Below are 21,703 nucleotides of genomic sequence, written 5' to 3'. Positions count from 1 at the left end.
TTTTCTTTGAAGAACTAGGTACAACACAGTCTCCACCATAGGAAATAATCATTTAACCATGCAAAGAACCACTGATACATTAAAACAGTTCTTTGAGTGGTTATGCTATATAGACTGGCAAGAAAATGATGTGTACGCCTTTTGTAATTATCTGCATTTATGTATACAGTCATCTTAAAATATGGTCTGGTCTGACTAGAGTTACAATAGATTCAATAAAGTTAGAATAAAGAACAAAATCTGTTAAACTAATAACACAAAATAGTGTTTCTTCTTGCACAAGCCACTTAAACAATTTGAGTTTGCTATTCACAAGACACATCAACTGATGTGAACTATACCTTCCAAAAAAGACTTCTCAGAAGACCTATAATCAATGATTCTTGATGTGCGAAAATCTGGAGGAGGTTAGAAAGTCTACATGTTATACAACCTGTCTGCAGACGTAGATGATGTAGTCTACTCTGCCTAGAAGTCCATATCACTCCAGAAGCAGAATGCTCAGTGACAAAGAACGTAAGAGTAACAGCTCAAGGCTTGAAAGAATCATTGGAATGGGTTAACGTGTCATTAGTTCATGAGTCTAACATACAAAAAACAAGAAAGCTACTGCACCCCTGAAGTTTTCCAAACAGCACCTTGACCTTCCAAAATGCAACCGGGAAAATGTACGAACTACATATAGCATAAAACACCATTTAGTATGGTGGAGGGAGCATCATGATTTGGGTCTGCTTTGCTGCCTCTGGGCTTGTTGCCATCATCAATAGCCACCATCAAGGGAAAAATTATTTCCCAAGTTTATCAAGGTATCCTAGAGGATCATGTTAGGGTCACTATCTGCTAGCTGAAGCTTAGTAGGAGCTGGGTGATGCAGCAAGACAGTGACCTTAAGCATCAAAGTAAATCACCTACAGAATACCTTAAATAAACATAATACACTCCGCCTTTTTGAGTGACCCAGTCAGTGCCCAGACCTTAACCCATTAGAAATACTGTGGAATGATGTTAAGAGTGCTAATCACATCAGACATCTGAAGAATATGGTTGAGCTGCAACACTTTTGTAAAGAATGGTCCAGTATTCCTCTTAAATGTTGTGCAGCTACCGGAAGCACCAGAACAACAAGGTTATTGCTGCCACAGGAGGTTCCACCAGTTATTATACCCAAAGTTTTTAAATCCACTGTGACTGTTTAATTGGTATGCACAATGAAGACATGAAAAATTAGTGTTCTTAGCTTTAGAGCATTGTGTTTGTCTATACTTGTGACTTAGATGAAGATAACATTGTATGACCAATGAAAGCAAAAAAATAAATAAATAAATTTCCACAGGGTTCATATACTTTTTCCTGGCACTGTAAAACCAGCATCTTTACTAAAGAACCCTTGAAGAACCTTTTTAAGGGTGTAATAAATGGGAAAATTTCATACAATATTATTTTAAGCTTTATTTTGACCTTATTACAGGACAGTATCAAACATTAGAATTTCATAAGAATTTGTTTACTCTCCACGTCACAATGGAACAGAACAGTCATTGAATTATGTCTCAACATGCAACTGCACCAGTGGATGCATACTGTGCCTTGGTGCCCTTTTCTGTATATAGTGCAATATACGATGTTAATATACTTCCTCAAATTGCTGGAGAAGAAGATAACAGTCCTTGAGAAAGCTAAAGCACTTTGCTAACAGTCATCCCTGCTTCAGCAAAAACAGTATTGAAAACACTGCCCAGTACACTGGCAATAAAAACTATACACATACATTTAGACCATTGCTGTACTGCATTCTTGATCTTTTCATTGAGAGTATACAGTAACAATACATGCACCAGAACAATTTCAAGATATACATTAGATCTGCAGACAGGTTAGGTGTATTACCCCCAGAAATCATTAAGTAAGGAGAGGTCTCCATAGCAAATGCTGCTTATAGCTTATGGAAATATGTAGCTTACTGTATACTGTATCAAAAATGTCATATACCACTTTAATACAAGAAAAGCAGACCAATAAGTACAATATATATTTATATATACACTACACTGACCACAGAGAGCGAAGGCATGCTACATGTCCAAAGTCCACTTTTAAGAAATAAATAGTCATTAACTGGTTTCCATTAACTATTTCAGGTTCATTCCAACAGTCTTTAGCCTACTAGGTAGCAGCAATAGACTTCCTCTGCCAAAGCTGACTGACAGTACAGAAATCCTTTATAACAGTTTGAAAGCCTTCACATGTGATACAGTTATCACCCGAAACAACCCTGGAGGCAAGATGGGGGCTTTTTTTCTTTGTCATATCTAGGAGCATTTACAGCATACACATAGTATACAAAAGACAGCAACGTCAGCAATACCAGAAGAATCAGCTTAAGAATACTGGAATATGCCAGCCTTGCTCCACCTAGGGATAGAGGTGAAGAGGCTCTAATGATGAGAGGACTCTCTTCACCGAGTTCCTGAGGTATGAATGCGAATGTCTGGCTAAAATCTAACCCTGACCTTTACGAGAGTGTAGTCAGAGCACCTACACATAACACTTCAGTCAAGAAGCATTAGTAGCCTAAGCTTGCTCAAATCTTTCTATTGTTTTCCATTGAGAGGGGCTTTTCTGACCTTGCAGCTCAGCTGATGTTTTTGCAGCCATGCACTTGGCTTAGCAGCCCACCTGTCTGTGGAAAAGATCAACCTGCTGAGCACTAGCATCATAGACTACGCTCTAAAAGAGCCAGCCTATTTAACCTAGAGCTTCTAACGTGATGCTTGGTTTCAGATTTGGTCAAGGTCCATCCACTAAACTTTATGTATGCAGCTTTAAGTGGTTTTCTTTTATTTTTTTTGACTTGGATACATACCATAAGTAGCCTGTTGCCATAGCTACACCATTTTCAGCCCCATGCAAAATTTCTACAGTAAATTGTTCACATTGCAGTCCAGATACACAGCACCCTGGGCAAAGGACAGTGGGGTTGGACCACAAGAAGATGGCCTTCTTGTGGAAAAGTTCTATGTTGAGGTATTGAAAGGTCTCTCCAGGTTCCTCTTAGCATGGCAAACCATCTAAGCAGAATGTTGAGCCAGGTGCCCAGCACCAAAGAGAGGAGGCTGATTGGAGAACGGTGTCTGAAATCCTGGTTGAGTTTTTAAGACAGAGAGCGACGGGTCCTGTGCGTTTGCTGTAACTGAGCAGACTGCTCTTTTCCCAGTGAGCTATGTGGCTTCTCAGCAGCTTTTCAACAAAGGAGCATAATATACATATTCCTATTACTTTCCCCATCAAATGTATTCTCATCAGACCCTTGGATTCTCGTTGTTTGCAATGTCTTGGGTTACCTGGATCTTTGTTCCCTGCTGCTCACATGAGACTGTGGGCTCCACTGTTGTTTTCCTCTTTTCTCATGTAAAATACTTGCAGTTTGTAGAGTCGATGAAGCAGTCGGATGTGCACTTAAGACGTCCATATGTTCTGGAGAGAAAAAGATCACTCAGTCTTTCTCTGGATATCTAAAACAGTGGTACTATCCATGGATCAGAGTGAAGAATGCTTGAACAGGCACTTACCCAGGCAGATAAGATTTGCAGGTCTGATATCCAAAATCTTTTCCATCACACTCCTCAGCTCCCTCATAGTGATAGCCATCTCCACAGTACGCATGTCTACACTCTGAGAAACATAAGCAAAGTTGAAGGAGGAAAGCAGACAGACTAGTTTCCTTGAAAGGAAAGTGTCATTGAGAGGCCATACTTACTGATGCATCCATCTGTGACCACTTTGTTTCCATCATCACACTCCTCTCCATTCTCAACCTGTACAATGCCATCCCCGCAGAAACCATCCATGTCTGGTGCATGCTCCATTGACTGGAATGGCGTTAGCTGCAATAACAAAGTCTTACAGACCTTAGAAACTCCCCAACTGTGAGCTCCAAATGCTCAAGTGAATGTTAGAAAAACAAGAAATAGGGTTGTACCTGAATTGGTAGCCATCCATCAATGTCCTTGAAATAAAGTGCTCTCTGGTCTTTGCGGAAAGCCAGTGCATTATCAGTGTGCAGACGGTCCAACTCCTGTTCATTATTCACCACAAAAATCTGCAGGCAAAACCCTTTAAATCAATAATTTATGGTTTTGCAACAAAGGTTGTGAAATGGGAATTTTGAAAAGCACTGCTGAAAGAAACAGACACACTGATTGAGTGAAAGTTTATATTATGTGAAACAGCGGAGTTGCAAACAATTTATAGATGGCTACTGACAAGTTTTTAAATCAGGATCTTATTTGTTCAGTAGCACTTTTGTAATGATTGTATTATACAGGGTGGGCCATTTATATGGATACACCCAAATAAAATGGGAATGGTTGGTGATATTAACTTCCTGTTTGTGGCACATTAGTATATGGGAGGGGGAAAAGTTTTCAAGATGGGAGGTGACCATTGACATTTTGAAGTCGGCCATTTTGGATCCAACTTTAGTTTTTTCAATGGGAAGAGGTTTCATGTGACACATCAAACTTGGTTTTAACGTAAATTTATTCTTTCATGAGTTATTTACAAGTTTATGACCACTTATAAAATGTGTTCAAAGTGCTGCCCATTGTGTTGGATTGTCAACCCTCCTCTCCCACTCTTCACACACTGATAGCAACACCGCAGAAGAAATGCTAGCACAGGCTTCCAGTGTCTGTAGTTTCAGGTGCTGCACATCTCGTATCTTCACAGCATAGACAATTGCCTTCAGATGACCCCAAAGATAAAAGTCTAAGGGGGTCAGATCGGGAGACCTTGGGGGCCATTCAACTGGCCCACGACGACCAATCCACTTTCCAGGAAACTGTTCATCTTGGAATGCTCTTAATGTGGTGGTGCACCATCTTGCTGGAAAAACTCAGGGAACGTGCCAGCTTCCAAAGTGGATTGGTCATCGTGGGCCAGTAAACTTGTAAACTTGTAAATAACTCATGAAAGAATAAAGTGACATTAAAACCAAGCACACCATTGTTTTTCTTGTGAAATTCTCAATAAGTCTGATGCGTCACACGACCCTCTTTCCACTGAAAAAACTGAAGTTGGATCCAAAATGGCTGACTTCAAAATGGCTGCGATGGTCACCTCCCATCTTGAAAAGTTTTCCCCCTCCCATATACTAATGTGCCACAAACAGGAAGTTAATATCACCAACCATTCCCATTTTATTTGGGTGTATCCATATAAACGGCCCACCCTGTACTGTGTTGGTATGTAGTTTTAAGTGGTTGTTGTAACCAGTTTAAGATATGCATTTGCTAGTAGTAATTAAAAACTATAATGAAAAATAAAGCAAAAACTGGCTTACTGCTGGCACTTTGGGGTAGTTGCTTCTGAACAAGTGCTTGTCATAAGGAGGGCTGTTGACATTCATGGGGGAGTTGCAGCTACAACGGCCTGGAATGCCTGGCTGTCCCTTCTCCCCTTTTGGCCCCACCATGTACAGTCCTGAAGAACAGACAGTCATTCACACTGAGTGGTCATATAAACACCTCTGTTTCTCTGAATATTCCTAACAGAATGGCAAGTCAAGACTATTCATAGAGTTTAGAGGTTGATTCAAAGAACCTAGAATAAGTAAATTATGTTTCAGCCCAGGACTTTTCCAGCCTGCTACAACCACAGTGACCTCCCCTAACAACCATGACCCACAAACAATGCTCGCTCCACCCAGTCATTGGGCTAGTTAATTAGCCATGAGATAGTACATAGTATATTAACATTAAGCTAGCCATCTGTAGCCTTAGCGTACAAATATACTGAACAAGCAGGCTAATTGACCTCTTCTTCACAACCCACTCTGATATCCAAACAAACCAGGTACTTTCCTCTCTACATTTCTTTGCATCTTATGTTTTTTTTTTGCTGTTTTTTGTTTTAGTTATTATCCCCCTTCCATCTTGTGCTTTTACAGTTGTTCTCCATCTCTGTTTCAAACAAGCCTATGTGGTTTAACTTTTTCCAGCTGTTATATTTTTGCTTTGTTCATTGGGGAGGGGGGGATTTGCGGGCTTAGCTTAGTACTATATTGTTTGCCCAACACTTCCCGTTTATCCCAGATTCTCTCCATTAATTTTATACAGGACCACGTGAAAAACGACCATGCATGTCTCTCACTCTCTGAGTGGCCCACACACATAGGGGCACACTGGCAACTGTCCCTAGCCTCCAATTGCCAGTCCTTCCCTGAACTATCATTCTGCTGTGCATCACAAAGAGTAAGAGTTTAAGAGAATTTGTGCAGAAATCAGAACAAGACAGCAACTGTCACATTAATAAAGTGATGACATAATGTTTGTGTATCTGTGAGGAGCCTGCTCTCTCTCTCGGCCAGTTTAAGGATGTGATGTCATGGCTCTGGGATCTAGTAGGGCAGATCAGGTTGCTCTGGGACTAAAATGATCCTTTGGTGTGACATCCTGTACTGATTTAAAGTCCTCTCACTTATGTGAGCTCTGCACACTGCAAGGCCAAATTCTCCATCACCATTCACACAGAACCAACAGATTCACAAGGTAATATGCAGTGCGGTCTATAACAGTTGTAACATAAGCAGGAGCATGACATAACTTTTGCTATGTTGTACTCCAGGAAACTGGATCTGAATGAGATACTGACTTGTAAGACAACTTTAATTCAAGGACAATGGCATCTATGTTGGGTGAGTTGTATAGTAATTAAAATCCTTTTTAAATCCAGTTCCAGTTTTAGGAGATTATAAACAGTGCAGTGTTCTTGCCTGGCCAAATCTGCCTGAATGCCCCTGAACTTGCATTTCACTTGTTGGAAGATTAGTCTGAAAGCAAAAAGCTCCTGAAATATGCAGGAACCCAAATTCTGAAACACAACAATTTCATTTGCGATTATGTTAATTTGTTCAATTTATATGTTGTAACAAACTCTAACCTGAGGCAGGCAGACCAGGAGGCCCTGGATGACCAGGAGGACCCTGAGGGCCTGCAGGTCCCATTGGTCCAATGAGACCAGTATCTCCCTTTGACCCCTGAAAGAGACATCAGACAAATATAAGCTCCAAATATAAATGAACGAATAGAAATCATATTATCGTTATTCTTGGGAAGTCCCTCACCTGTTTGCCTCTCTTTCCTGGTCTGCCAGTGGGCCCTCTGTTTCCTGCAATTCCAGGCTCTCCTTTTGGCCCCATTTCACCCTGACAAAAAGTCACATTTAACGTTAACATCGTTAACAACGTTAACAAAGATTATATTGCGTCCATAAACAATTGAACAGTGAGAGTTTATTATTATCAATTTTGTCTCTGTGCTATAGTACATTACAGTACACTTTTGAATGAACCAGGGATAAAACATAAATGAACAATGTTGTAATCTAAGCTTTTTAATAGGACCTTATAAAAAATTGGGCAACTGGCTGCTCAACTGTCATTTGGCCAGCTGTGTGGCTGCTTCAGTATGTCATATGCAAATGGTCTAGGGGTAATTCTACATGGTATCTGCATCTAAATACATTCCACAAATTCTTAATTTCCTTACCTTCTGGCCAAGCATTCCTGGCAGACCCATTGTGCCCTGAAACACAGAGTAGTTCCCCATTAGAAATAAAACATCAACAGTGTCACATTCCACTCCAGGCTTGGACCAAGAACAGCCTCACCTTCTCACCCCTCTGGCCAGCTTCACCTCTATCTCCTCTTGAACCCTAAAATGACAGCACATAAGACATCTTTATATACATCAAACACGATAGCAGTGAAAAAATATTTCCAGAGAGCATATACAGACAAATGTGCACAACAAACCAACCTTTTCTCCTTTATATCCAGGCAATCCCTGCATCAACAAACAATATTGTTGAGAAAAAAAGTTATCACAATGAAATATACAAGCACTGTATAATATGTACAACAATTATTGGATGGCTCATGTTTGGCTGGAATGGTAAATGAAGTTTCACAGCAACCATGTTCAGTTTGTTGAGACTTATTGAGTTCAGGCTGCCCAAACCTTGGGTCCTATTGGTCCTCTTGCTCCAGGCATTCCCATTAGTCCAGGGTCACCTTTCTCCCCCTGACAAACACATCAAATATCTGAATAGCATAACAAGATCAACATACTGAGAACATGGAATGTGTTACACTGCAAAAATAGCATATTGGTAGGTGAAATTATCTTAAATTCTAGTCTATATTTCTAATCATTTTTATGCTGAGATCATTGTAAGCTTAATATTAGAATATTTACCTTATTTCTAGACATTTATTTTACTTATTTTAAGTTGATCAAGAAAAATGTTCACACCATACTGGCAGATAATTTATCTGCAAAAATCTTCAAAAGTATCTGCAATGCAGTGAAACAATTTTACTCCATTAAAAAACTCCCTTAAAACATAAAAAATCTAGAAATAAGGTAAATGATCTTATAATAATCTTGCAACAATCTCAAAATTTGAAATTAGAGATAATGACTTGTTTTGCAGTGTGCTTTTAACTTTTGTGAGGTATGAAGGTTTGAAGGCTCTGATGGAGCCATACTGATGAGGCTCACTCACCTTGGACCCACTTGGTCCAGGCCATCCACTTGGTCCCTGTCGTCCTGGGAGACCAGGAGAACCAGTGCGTCCCTGGAAAAATGAACATCATGAAAAACAACACTCAGAAAATATTAAGACTTTTTGGTTTTGAAGATCAAAATGAAACATTCTAAAGTCTGAGCACACTGTAAGAGATTCACCCTCAATTATTATGTACATGTAAAGTAAGGGTTGGCATGTAGTAACAAAAAGACGTTTTTGTAAAGAAAGCTAAAGCAACACACAGCTTCAGATGGAGTGTCCGCTTGCCAGAGTAGCTTGATTACTTGCTCTCATTTTCTTTTTTATTACATTCCTAAAATCAATGTAGAGCAATCTCTGAATTTGCTCAAGAGTTCAAAGACAGGACAATAAACACAAGGTGAGGACAGTGTGTCTCCAGAGTGTTCCTGAAAGGCAGAGTAGCATTGAGCGAGAGAGAGCGAGAGCGAGAGAGAGAGCGAGAGAGAGAGAGAGAGAGAGAGAGAGAGAGAGAGAGAGAGAGAGAGAGAGAGAGAGAGAGCGAGCGATAGAAATTGAGAGGGAAAACTAGAACATGGCCCATCATTCTGCTGGCTTTAATTAAATGATGTGCAGGGGGCAGGAGCCAGGGCTTGTGGGAAAGCAAATGATTTATGGGGCAGCTTCAGCACTAAGCTAAATTGCACTGCAATGCTGCAATGCTTCCTCTACCAGTGCCACCATGCTCTTCTCTGCTCTCCTAGCCTGCACTGCACTAGCACTTCCTGTCTTATCTTCCATCTGTCCTCCATCCAACCCGGCTGATTACTGATGAAGCCTTCCAGGAAACCACACCTGCGCATCACTGGAATGGTGGGAAGGGGGCCATGGGGACGATTCCATGGAGGGCTGGATGTGGTTCAGACTCTAATAAGGGAGATCACCAGTGGTTTCTGTTGTTAAGCACACACTGGCTTCAGAGATGCAGTGCTCTGTCTGCACTCTGTGCCCGGAGAACGTGTGCCAAGGTTGCATTTGCTTAGAATTTCATTATGCTTGTATTGTGCGCATGGCTGCGGTGTGAAGGCGCCAGGCCAAGAACAGAGTGTGTGCGCATGTATTGAGCTTTCTCTTTTTTTTTTCTCGCAAATCCACTTATGTTAGAAAATGGAATGGTTAATGCAGTGTCTCACCTTTTGTCCTGGTCTCCCAATTTCTCCCTGGCAACATGAAGGGGGTGGGGGGGCAGAGGAGGAGAAGAGTGGAAAAGAAAGAAAAGATGAAAGGCAATGCTTCAATGTGCTTCATAATGAATGCGGCCTCATTTGTGTTTAAACACTGTGCGTCTCATTAGAAAGCATTTAATGGGACTTAAGCTTAAGTGGTTCAGGTTCAATGCAGAAAAAGAGACGGCAAAATTTTATTCAAGTGATTTAAAACTGAGCACAGTGTGATATAGGGGAGAGTGGGACACTACATTTTCGCTTCAGAATTTTTAAAAATATTTGAGCAAATTTAGCAAACTTTATACAAGCAACCCAAACATCTCTACTGCAAATGAAAACAAACAAGTCATATGTAAAAGTATGAGCACACCTGGTCAAATTATGTGAAAACCTTCAAAGTTAACACATCCTCTGCAGAGAACACACTTCTGCACTTTTTAATGTACAATGTAATGTACAACTGTTTATTTATTAAATATATTGAGAAAAAAAAACAAAATATAAAATGTGGCCTGTGCAAAAGTAATGGCACATTTTATAGTGTTTTTTTCCTGATATGTTAACTCAGCAAATAAACAGAAGTTGTGAAGTAAAATTTCTTGAGAAATAAAAGAAAAAGAAAAGAAAAAGTCATATTTAAGTTTGCTACCTGTAGAGGATGTGTTCACATAGAAATTATACACATGTAATTCGAACTTTTCCACACAGCTGTAAACTTTATTATTTTTAACAACTATCAGCCAATGTAACAGACTGTGGTCTGTAAAACATCTGGTAAACTGATATAAAACACAATGAATTAAATAAGAGTTCTAGGGTATTTGAACTACACAAGCTTTTCGACATAAATACATTAAAATGTATCTAAAAATAAATATGATTAGTGACAAGTATGTCGAACAACAAATTTAATTTTGACCATAAATGCACAATGAAACTGAAAATTCGGAGCCTGAATAGGTCTCACTGTAAGTTGTTTACAAGCTTCAAAACAATGTTATAATGTAGCTTCTAACAAGGTAAATAAAATAATATAGGTGTGAATTCTTACACACATAATTCAATAATCAAAACACTTTAGTTATAGGGTGAAATTCAACTGCTATATTGCTATGAGAAAATGACAAAGTACCTTCTACTGGAATCTATTTAACTACATAAAATATCCATGTAACATTTTACTCTGCTTTAGTTTGTGCCCCACTCTCTACTATTTGGCTCCTAATTACTCCATTTCCCTATGTGTGTGCATGTAGTACCTTTTCACCTTTTGGTCCCTTTGGTCCTGGTAATCCAGGAGGACCCTGTGAAAGACATTAACACTGTATTTGTAGAACTGATTTTTAAATGTGATTTAAGTAATTAGAGGTTCAGTCCTTATAAAGCTCTGACAAACATCAGTTGCAATGTTCTGTAGATAATCAGAAATGAACTCCACAGTTAAGGATGTTACAGAATATCTTACTTAGACTTGCTACAATGTCTTAGTCCCTTAAATTTTAGGCTTATAATTTAAATACTATTCTTATTACTTAGCACCCAGTAACTACTATAACTACTATGAAACTAATATGCAAGTTGTATGTGGTTACACAGCAAAAAATTATATCTTGGCAAGTGATTTAAATTTAGCCAGAATATCTAAGATTTTCCGTTATGAGATTATTGTACAACCCCAATTCCAGTGAAGTTGGGACGTTGTGTAAAACATAAATAAAAACAGAACATGATGATCTGCAAATCCTTTTCAAACTATATTCAACTGAATACACTACAAACACAAGATATTTAATGTTCAAATGGATAAACTTTATTGCAAATACTCACTCATTTTTAATTTGATGCCTGCAACATGTTCCAAAGAAGTTGGGACAGGGGCAACAAAAGACTGGGAAAGTTGAGGAATGCTCAAAAAACACCTGTTTGGAACATTCCACAGGTGAACAGGTTAATTGGAAACAGGTGAGTGTCATTATTGAGTATAAAGGGAGCGTCCCTGAAAGGCTCAGTCGTTTACAAGCAAGGATGGGGCGAGGTTCACCACTTTGTGAACTGCATCAGCAAATAGACCAACAGTTTAAGAACAACATTTCTCAACATGCAATTGCAAGAAATTTAGGGATTTCATCATCTACAGTCCATAATGTCACCAAAAGATTCAGAGAATCTGGAGAAATCTCTGCAAGTAAGCGGCAAGGCAGAAAACCAACATTGAATGCCCGTGACCTTTGATCCCTCAGGCGGCACTGCATTAAAAACCCACATCATTCTGTAACGGATATTACCACATGGGCTCAGGAACACTTCAGAAAACCACTGTCAGTGAACACAGTTCGTCACTCCATCTACAAGTGTAAAGGAAAAGCCATATATAAATAACACCCAGAAATGCCGCCGGCTTTTCTGGGTCCGAGCTCTTCTGAGATGGACTGACAAAAAGTGGAAAAGTGTCCTGTGGTCTGACGAGTCCACATTTAAATTGTTTTTGGAATTCATGGACATCGTGTCCTCCAGGCCAAAGAGGAAAAGGACTGTCTGGATTGTTATCAGCACAAAGTTCAAAAGCCAGCATCTCTGATGGTGTGGGGGTGTGTTAGTGCCCATGGGATGGGTACCTTGCACATCTGTGAAGGCCCCATTAATGCTGAAAGGTACATACAGGTTTTGGAGCAACATATGCTGCCATCCAAGCAACGTCTTTTTAGGGACGTCCCTGCTTATTTCAGCAAGACAATGCCAAGCCACATTCTGCATGTGTTACAACAGCGTGGCTTCATAGTAAAAGAGTGCAGGTACTAGACTGGCCCGCCTGCAGTCCAGACCTGTCTCCCATTGAAAATATGTGGCGCATTATGAAGCACAAAATACGACAACGGAGACCCCGGACTGTTGAGCAACTGAAGTTGTACATCAAGCAAGAATGGGAAAGAATTCCATCTACAAAGCTTCAACAATTAGTGACCTCAGTTCCCAAACGCTGATTGAGTGTTGTTAAAAGGAAAGGTGATGTAACACAGTGGTAAACATGCCCCTGTCCCAACTTCTTTGGAACATGTTGCAGGCATCAAATTCGAAATGAGTGAATATTTGCAAAAAACAATAAAGTTTATCCGTTTAAACATTAAATATTGTGTCTTTGTAGTGGATTCAATTGAATATAGGTTGAAAAGTATTTGCAAATCATCGTATTCTGTTTTTATTTGTTTTACACCATGTCCCAACTTCATTGGAATTGGGGTTGTAGGTATATCACAAGATTACTAAATTACTTGTTTGCATTTGCTAAGACAATGTTTTCTGTGTAAGAGTGAGGAATTGATACATGGACCCATATTTGGACGCAAAGTATTAAAAACATATTTCTTATTGAAATATGCCTTGTCTATGATGTTGAGAAGACAGTATATCACATTTCATGCAGACAAACAGCCTCTTCATTCTTGGTGAGATGATACTAGATCACATATCACGCAGACAAATAGCCTCTTTATTTAGTCTATGGGGCAGACTAGACTCAGGAAGCTGTCGTGAGCAGCAGGCTGTTTCTAAGAAAGGTGCGTGGAGCAGAGCTGGGCAGTGGAAAAAGGCTATTTCTGTCCACTCTAAATGTAGAGCGTTAATGGGTCGCCATGTAGCTGGGGGCCAAGCCCCGTGCATCCATGTCACTGCAGAAAGTGACCAGGGGAAGTCACATGGGTCTCACATGTTGAGAGGGGAAGCACCCTCGGAACAGAACTGACCACACATGCAGCTGACTCAGAACTCAACACCTCAGAGGAGCTTTCTGGGCAAAAGTCAATCCTGACAATGTGTTTTGGCCAAGGAGGCCAGACAGGGAAGGGCATACAAGGCTCATGGCATAAGGCAAAGGTTAAGCTATAAAATGAAAATCTAACAAAGCAGAAGGATCAAAATAATATGCAATATCACAAATTCAAACATGGGCATATATTTTTAAAAATATTCTCACTTTCAGCCTTTGATATTTTGTCTTTGTACTATTTTCAATTAAATATAAGGTTTAAATGATTTGCATATAATTGAATTCTGTTTTTATTTACATTTTGCACAGCCTCCCAACTTTTTTGAAAAAATGGTTGTATCGCAATATCAGATCATACTATCTAAGGATTAAATAAGTTAATGAAGACATGCCTCATGAGTGGTGCTCTACGCTTAAAGAATGACTTAACCTGATACACATTACGTATTTGACAATCACACTTACAGTTGACCAGAGCAAATCTAGTAGGGCAGAACTTTTACAAACTGTCATATGACAATGCCACATTTAAAGTGACTTAGTTCATTGATACGACCCATTCTACTGCCATCGTTCGTCTATACCAGTGCCTTCCAACCCTGATCCTGGAAAGCTATCTTCCAACAAAGTTTAGTTGCAATCTGTATTCAAAAAGCTCAACTCCTTACTTTAATACATCTGATCCAGCCAATTAGGAACTTGAGAAGAGGCTGATTAGTTGGAGCAGGTGTGGTAAACTGTGGTTGGAACTAGGCTGTGCAGGAAGGTAGCTCTCCAGGACCAGGGTTGAAGACCACAGGTCTATGGAAATTGCATGGCGTGCTTGATTTTATTCACCCATTAACAATGAGAATAGCTGAAACATCTAAACTCCAACGTGTAGCACTAGTGCAAGAGACACAGCCAACATAGCACTTATAGGACACTTATTTAATTTTGAAAAGCAGCCCCAGCCCCATGCTACCCCAACATGAAACACAGGGAGGGGGTAACATGGGAGGACATGTCATAGAAGGAGGGTAGACACTTCTAAACACCAGTTACACTGCAAACCCACCCTCCTCAGACATAATTACTCTGATACACGCAACCATATTAAGTATATACTATACTATAATATACTATTCTATAATATAATCATATACTTTCTCTATAATCTGATATTTTCTCTTTCTCTGACCATTCTCTGTAAACCCTAGAGATGGTTGTGCGTGAAAAATCCCAGTAGATCAGCAGTTTCTGAAATACTCAGACCAGCCCGTCTGGCACCAACAAACATACCACGTTGAAAGTCACTTAAATCTCCTTTCTTCCCCGTTCTGATGCTCGGTCTGCACTTCAGCAAGTTGTCTCGACCACCTCTACATGCCTAAATGCATTGAGTTGCGGCCATGTGATTGACTGATTCGTTATTGTGTTAACAAGCAATTCAACACCTACCTGATAGGTATCTAATAAAGTGGCCAGTGAGTATATACTATAATATTAAGAAATGTCTTAAAATTAATAACTGACTAATGGACCTAGAGCTTATGTAGTTAGTGCGTGCTTTGTATTTAGCATTTATTGGTAAAAGTAAAGACCATACCTGAGGACCTGCAGGGCCAGCTGGTCCGGGCGGTCCCACAGAGCAGGTCAACTTATGATCCTCTTCACCTGTATTCTTTTTTACCCATGTACTACCATCATCACTCTGTAAGAGAAGGCAGGTACTTGATCTTGGGGTTATTGTTCAGTTCATCCAACTGTGTCTTGGTTATTGAAAACATTACAAAACAGTACATTAACATTTTTTTTTTATTCTAGTTTAAGTTGGTATGTATTAGTTCCATACGCACACCTTAATAATTTTAATGACCAGTCCCATATACAAAAGGTATCTCTCCCATTCTAATGATTTTATGAGCATGATACATACATCCATCTCATCTAGTCATCAATATCAGCATTCATTTTTGCCCTTAGTCCAGTGGAGCACCTATGGGCCCCCCCATAGGAAGCATGAAACTTATCCAAGGACAAATCACAGTTACTGAAGCAAGGATCACATGTCATACCGGAGGCCTGCGCCACAGTGAGGGGGGTGGAGGAAACAAGGGGGGTGGAGGTGGAGCCAATAAACAGCATGGGTCGAATTTCTTCCTTGGTTCCAGCGCCTCCAGATCTGTGGTCAAGCGAAATAAAAGAACATGTCAACAAACATGCAGCAAACTAGTGCAACGGGGTAACCCTGCCATACAGTGCAAGCAGAGCGTGGGAGGGAGCACGACAGCTGCATCTAAGACTGGAAACACACAGTGGCACAGCCAGTCAGAGTCTAATGGATCTATTGCTCCTCTGCCAACTGCTGGATTTAAAGACCCAATCAGAAACTGCAGCACATGGAGAGCCAGTTTGTGAAAATGCAAGAACAGATGCTTTCAAACAATGTTACACTGTGGAACCACTAAAATTAGTTTAATAGGTTATATGGTTTTGGGAAGCTCACAGATCGTCCTTGAAAGCGTACAATATATAGTCATATGTAACAGTTTGGGCACCCCTTGCATAAATTACATGTTGGGTTTCAAAATAAGTTAGCACATCCTCTACAAAGAACACAGCAATACGATCATCACTGCTGTCTGATCCGCACGTACTAGCACAACACACCAACACATCACCACCACATCAGTGTTACTCCAGTGCTGAGAATGATCCTCCACCCAAATATTACCTGCTCTGTGAAGGAACTGGATAAAAGGGGCTAACAAAGTATGCAGAGAAACAGATGCACTACAGTATCTGCACCTACATAAAAAAGTGGAGCTGATAAAATGGACAATGAGCGTAGAAACATGGAGGTGGTCATGAGGTTATGCCTTAATTCTTCATGGCATACTTTCAACAAGGTGTTGGAAACATTCCTCAGAGATTTGGATATCTTCTCTTTTTCTGGCCATTCTCTGTAAACCCTAGAGATGGTTGTGCATGAAAATCCCAGTAGATCAGCAGTTTCTGAAATACTCAGACCAGCCCGTCTGGCACCAACAACCATACCACGTTGAAAGTCACTTAAATCTCCTTTCTTCCCCATTCTGATGCTCAGTCTGCACTTCAGCAAGTTGTCTCAACCACCTCTACATGCCTAAATGCATTGAGTTGTTTGTGTATACATACACACTAATATACATATATATATATATATATACACATATATATATATATATATATATATATATATATATATATATATATATATATATATATATATATATATATGTATGTGTGTGTGTGTGTGTGTGTGTGTGTGTGTGTGTGTACATATGTATCCTCGCAATGGCAAACTTTTGCATATAACTATCTTTTTTAAAAGGTTATCACAATAATTTCAGAAATCTGAAATACACAAATGACAAAAATGTTTTTTTTAATTATTATTATTATTATGATTCATTAATTATTACCGCTGTGAGCATTCTGATCAATAACAACTCCATATGAGTGTTTCTGTGGGTGGTTTGGGGGTGCAGATTATTCATGTGATCCATCAAAAGTAATTTATTCTGGTCATAATAATGCATAATGAGACCAATCTTTAATTTAACCACATCAAATTATATTCACCAGTGCATTGTTAGTAAACTGCAAGAGACAACACAATTGCTGTAAGCGGTGATCTAACTGTAATACTATAGCTCTAATATCATGGTAGGTCTGTATGATATGGAAAGATACTAGAATATTTTGTCTACATCATGCAGCTCTACCATGATTCTGCAATGGCAACTGTTTGATCTGGCATGATTTAAGTAAAGTGGCGTTTGGATAAACAATCACAATTTTAGCAGTACATTACAACGTGTTGGAGGTAAACATTCACTTGCACAGTACTGTCAGCAGAATAATTTATCTGGGCAATAAGCATTTCTTGGCTTAAAAATTATTCAAAATATATATATTGTGCGCTGACTATAAGAGCAAAGTTTGGTTCCAGACTTCTCCCCCCAGACATTGTATTGTTTTGTTAAGCACTGACTGGACAAAATGGGGATGATAACTACAAAACTATGAAGAGAGGTTTGGAAATGGTTACATAAAAACATTGACAAATATGAAACCACTACTTATTGTATTTCCAATATTTATATTCATTCTAATTTTAGTGTTTTTCTGAGCTAATAAACAGTTACTGCCCAATTAAACAGCATTTTAAATATATTTTTCTTGGGTATCTAAAACCTTTGCACAGTTCTCCATGTTGGTGCTATTTTGTTGCTAAATATTAAGACTACTCACTGAGTCAGTAGAACATATAGTAGTATGTACAGAACATGTTTAAACTGTAATGACTTTTGTTGTACTACAAATACAGACACAGAATTTACTACAACATAGTAGTGTATTTAGAGATTTATTGACAGTTTTTAAGGTGCAGCATCTTCATCAGGCACGGAAAAAATATGTATTGTATAATTGTACTGAACCACATGGGACAAGAAGCCAGTAACAGTACAAAAGCACTAATGGTCTCAAGATTCCAGTGAGGATTCATCTACATTCAGAATTTATAATCAGAACCTAAATCTACAAAATGAATTCATCAGATTTAACAAAATTAAATTACATTGAAAATAAATCATTATGAACCACAGTACATAGCAAATCAATAAAGAAAAAAGGCACAAAGAAATCTGACTACACCAGTAAAACACTGACTGCATCTGCAAATACAGTAAAGATTCAAGCACACGGCACCGCACAAGTTTTGAGTAATGCAGCTACCAAACGCAGGCATTAATCAAAATCTAAAACATTCACAGTAAATACCTCACATAGCTACTTCTGCCCTTGGTTTGAACCAATCTGAAAAAGAGCCCTTCTTACAGTTTGTTGTGGACAGATGTAACGTGTTGTTTTTGCAAGTCTGTTATGCAATTATATAGTATTGTATTAGTGGCCAGAACCTTAAAAAAATCTACTCAGGGTACATGTCTATACTTCTAACTGGACGTAACGGTACAAATATCTGGTGATGGTATTGTTTGACAAATGTCTTACAAAGTAAATAGAGTTTCATACAATGTGCAAACAGTGCAAGTCCTCTGTCAATGTCCAACATGTTGCATAATTCCATGTTGCAATTATTTTCATTTTCTTGATTCAACAAACCTTAACGTGTACAAAATGATGCAAAGCAAGCACAGTGAATGCAGACCTCAGATAAGAAACAGATACAGGAGTGACACGAGTTGACGTACCTGCTGGAAAGGTGAAGATGTTGTCGATAAAGGAGTATGATGAGGCATGGTGAAGGAGGAGAGGTAAGTAAAGTCCAAATGTAAGAAGGAACATGCTGTTGGCTGCAGTACACTCTATACCTCCAACCACTCTGGCTAGCAAACTGAGGCTTCACACCACAACACTCCCCCTTCTCTTTCTGTCTCACATGCACTCCCCTCCCTGCCTCTTTCAGTATCCCCACGCCTCCTACAGAAGGGAATGCCAGCCCATGCCACAGTTAAATTTCTCCCATGCATTAGCCCTATGCTAAATATATAGGGGTCAGCTGCTCTTTGTAGTCAATATTAGTTTCTTACTACTGGCACTGCCTTTGTTTTCCCGTTGCAAAAGGAGAGAGAAAAAACAACACAGACTGACATTGAGGTGTCAATGCGTCAATGCATCATTCATATGGACGCTTTACTATTGGCTTACACATATGTAGTATGTACACACCTCTCAGTGGTCATGTAGACATGTCATATGTACACGGAGTAAAATATGACCTTGCGTCTGTGATAACACAGGAACAGAATTACTAAAATTCATGTAACACCTAAATGCAATTTTATAGAAAGTAAAAATAAAATTATCACTTGAAATACCACCATTTAGAGTCTAAAATATATCATTTATTACAAATAGTAGCAACATTATCGGAATGGGACACAGTGGAATTTAGCTTCTCCTGTTCCCTTCCTCAGCTGTCCTTTAGGCACGGTGTATTGACCAGCACAGCAGAGAACTTACTGGCCTTTTCTTTCCCTTAGAATTAATGACACAGCAATTAAGGAGAGGGCCACTTAAGTCCTGTAGGGAGAACACTATTAATGTCGTCCACTGCAGCTGCCAATTCATCAGCATGAAGAAGAGAGAGACATTGCATTTTAATAATCCCATTTAAGTTACATCCTCCAGCAGAACACACAATAAAACCTGTACCACCCACAATCACCTACCTTGTAGAGATCAGTATAAAGTGTACATTCTCAAGAAAGACATGTTCTTCAAACAGCTCAGTGTTTTAATAGTACATGGGAAAGGGTTTCAAGCTGAAACTGACTGAAGTATTTAATTCAAACATCTACAGCTGTAACAGTAGAGTAAAATTCACTGAACTGTTCCACTCAACAACCTTATAAATTTGCACCAACAAGCAGTCTTGCTTTGCTCTACGGCTAAGGAAGATCAGTGTGGTAATGGTCTTTGACACAGAGGGGAAGCAGAGGACAGGAAGGCTTTAATTGACTGGAGGCTGTACTGAGCTTAACCAGAGCCCCATACTCCAACCCTACATTTTACCCCTGCCAATATAATGTCAACATATTACAACATTTACATACACAACAGCATAAACCAAGTATCGATCAAACATGGCAACATAATCTTAATGCTATTTCTGTAAAGTAAAAATATGTTCAACCCCTATAACATATTTGCAAAAATGTATAAAGTGCTGTGCAGAACTCAAGAGATTACTTTTGTTTATTTAATTTCCGGTTAATCAGTTTTTCGAGGTCAGAATAAAGCAGAAAACATATTTAACAAAAACTCATGAAGCCTCTATAACTAAATAAGAATCTTTTTTTTTCTTTCCAGTTTTAAGTGTGTCTGCCTTTTGCCTCTATTAAAGCTTCCATTCTCTTTAGGAGACTTGCTTTCAGTTGTTCAAAGAAATCTGCAGGGATATTTTCACACCTCCAAAGTTCAGTCTTAGAAGTTGGTTGCATTTTCTGCTTCTCAGGATCCACAAATTGTTATTCATCAGTTCATAAAACCAAAAAGTAAAGAGTGGATAAATTGGAAATTGGGTGGTTAGACTTATGCACAGTACTAAATTCCCAAAGCCTTTCATGATGATTTGTGTCTGGAGGCAGAACTGCAAACTAGATCGTTTATCACTGTTCCCTTAAAGCAGCAGATGGTGGTGGACAAAGAGTGGAATTGTGGCCATAAAAAGATGACCGATCAAGAATTCAATAACCACAAGCTAGGTCAACTATGTGGTAAACAAGAACAAAAGAGCCTCATGAAAGGATCAGAAAAATCATAGGGATAATAAAAAAAAAAGTCATAAAATCGAATTAATGGAGGCTTTCTAAAGTACAAAATGTTGCCACCTACAGTGTAGTGTGATTTTGATATAGGACACAGGTTTGCAATGCACTAACAGATTCAAACTGACAAACGATATAACATGTTGAGCTCTGTTAGGTGTGTCTGATAAGGGAACAGTTAAATGGTGCAGGATAAAGTCACTCCAGCACACAGACTGAAACACTGCTCTATACCAAGAATACTCAACCCCGTTCTTGCAAATTTATTCTTTTCAAACACTCAAAGGGGCTCTAAAATCCACATGGCCCACATTACCTTAATCCACTGGATTACGAAACTGCAGTAACAACTAAACAGATGCATCACCCCCAGTGCAGGGTTGGAGAGCCTGACAGTCTGGAACTGGACTGCCCAAAGCGTGAGGGCAGTGAGGTGAGCAATATGATATTTTATCATTATCGTGATACATTTTTATCATAATACACAACATGCTTTCCAGAGCACATTGTGGATATTGTCTGTATTTCAAGGTCACTAAGCAACTGCATGTTTCAAGAAAGCATATTTAGTCCTGTTTAACTGCAGTATGTAAAATGTTGAGCATAGAGTTTTGATAGCAAGTATGATCCTACAAGTACACTGTATCATGAAATTGTAACGTAACATATTTTTACTGCATCATCCACCGCTAATCTGGCCTTTCAGAAAGTTACTCTTAACCAAGGGTCACCAATATGAATCAATTGGGCTTCAAACAGCTAGTTATATGAGAAGTGCTCTTGCTTGGTTAGAATAAAAACTCCATACCACACTGACACTTTGTGAACAAGCCTGGTGACCCTTG

The 21,703-nt window shown here is 39.1% G+C and overlaps 1 protein-coding gene across 2 annotated transcripts; it reads right to left on the bottom strand.

The window, feature by feature from the left end:
- Positions 1–1,432: 1,432 nt before the first annotated feature.
- On the bottom strand, positions 1,433–19,371 carry colq (collagen-like tail subunit (single strand of homotrimer) of asymmetric acetylcholinesterase). 2 transcript variants are annotated; one of them, XR_005130100.1, is made up of 18 exons: positions 18,780–19,371; positions 15,597–15,703; positions 15,128–15,232; positions 11,036–11,080; positions 9,744–9,770; positions 8,569–8,640; positions 8,022–8,084; positions 7,821–7,847; positions 7,672–7,716; positions 7,551–7,586; positions 7,127–7,207; positions 6,943–7,039; positions 5,345–5,484; positions 3,983–4,102; positions 3,761–3,887; positions 3,573–3,675; positions 3,345–3,477; positions 1,433–3,240 (listed from the first exon to the last, which is right to left on the bottom strand). XR_005130100.1 is itself a non-coding variant. In XM_017721072.2 (17 exons), the coding sequence occupies exons 1-17, from the start codon at positions 18,871–18,873 to the stop codon at positions 3,408–3,410; spliced, it is 1,359 nt and encodes a 452-aa protein (XP_017576561.1). In that variant the 5' UTR covers positions 18,874–19,369; the 3' UTR covers positions 1,433–3,407. The 2 variants fall into 2 exon arrangements, 1 of the variants encoding a protein (XP_017576561.1); XM_017721072.2 differs by having other exon boundaries at positions 1,433–3,477; positions 18,780–19,369.
- Positions 19,372–21,703: the final 2,332 nt, after the last annotated feature.

This window comes from Pygocentrus nattereri, chromosome 3 (assembly GCF_015220715.1).
Source record: "Pygocentrus nattereri isolate fPygNat1 chromosome 3, fPygNat1.pri, whole genome shotgun sequence".
Lineage (NCBI taxonomy): Eukaryota > Metazoa > Chordata > Actinopteri > Characiformes > Serrasalmidae > Pygocentrus > Pygocentrus nattereri.
This window is presented reverse-complemented; position numbering and strand designations above follow the sequence as displayed.

Excerpts from the sequence above, each read along its gene's own strand:
- colq (XM_017721072.2), bottom strand. The coding sequence starts at position 18,873 with ATGTTCCTTCTTACATTTGGACTTTACTTACCTCTCCTCCTTCACCAT. Across the intron at positions 8,085-8,568 it reads CTGGACCAAGTGGGTCCAAG|GGGGAGAAAGGTGACCCTGG; the intron begins GTGAGTGAGCCT and ends TGTGTTTGTCAG. Across the intron at positions 3,676-3,760 it reads GGTCACAGATGGATGCATCA|AGTGTAGACATGCGTACTGT; the intron begins GTAAGTATGGCC and ends TATGTTTCTCAG.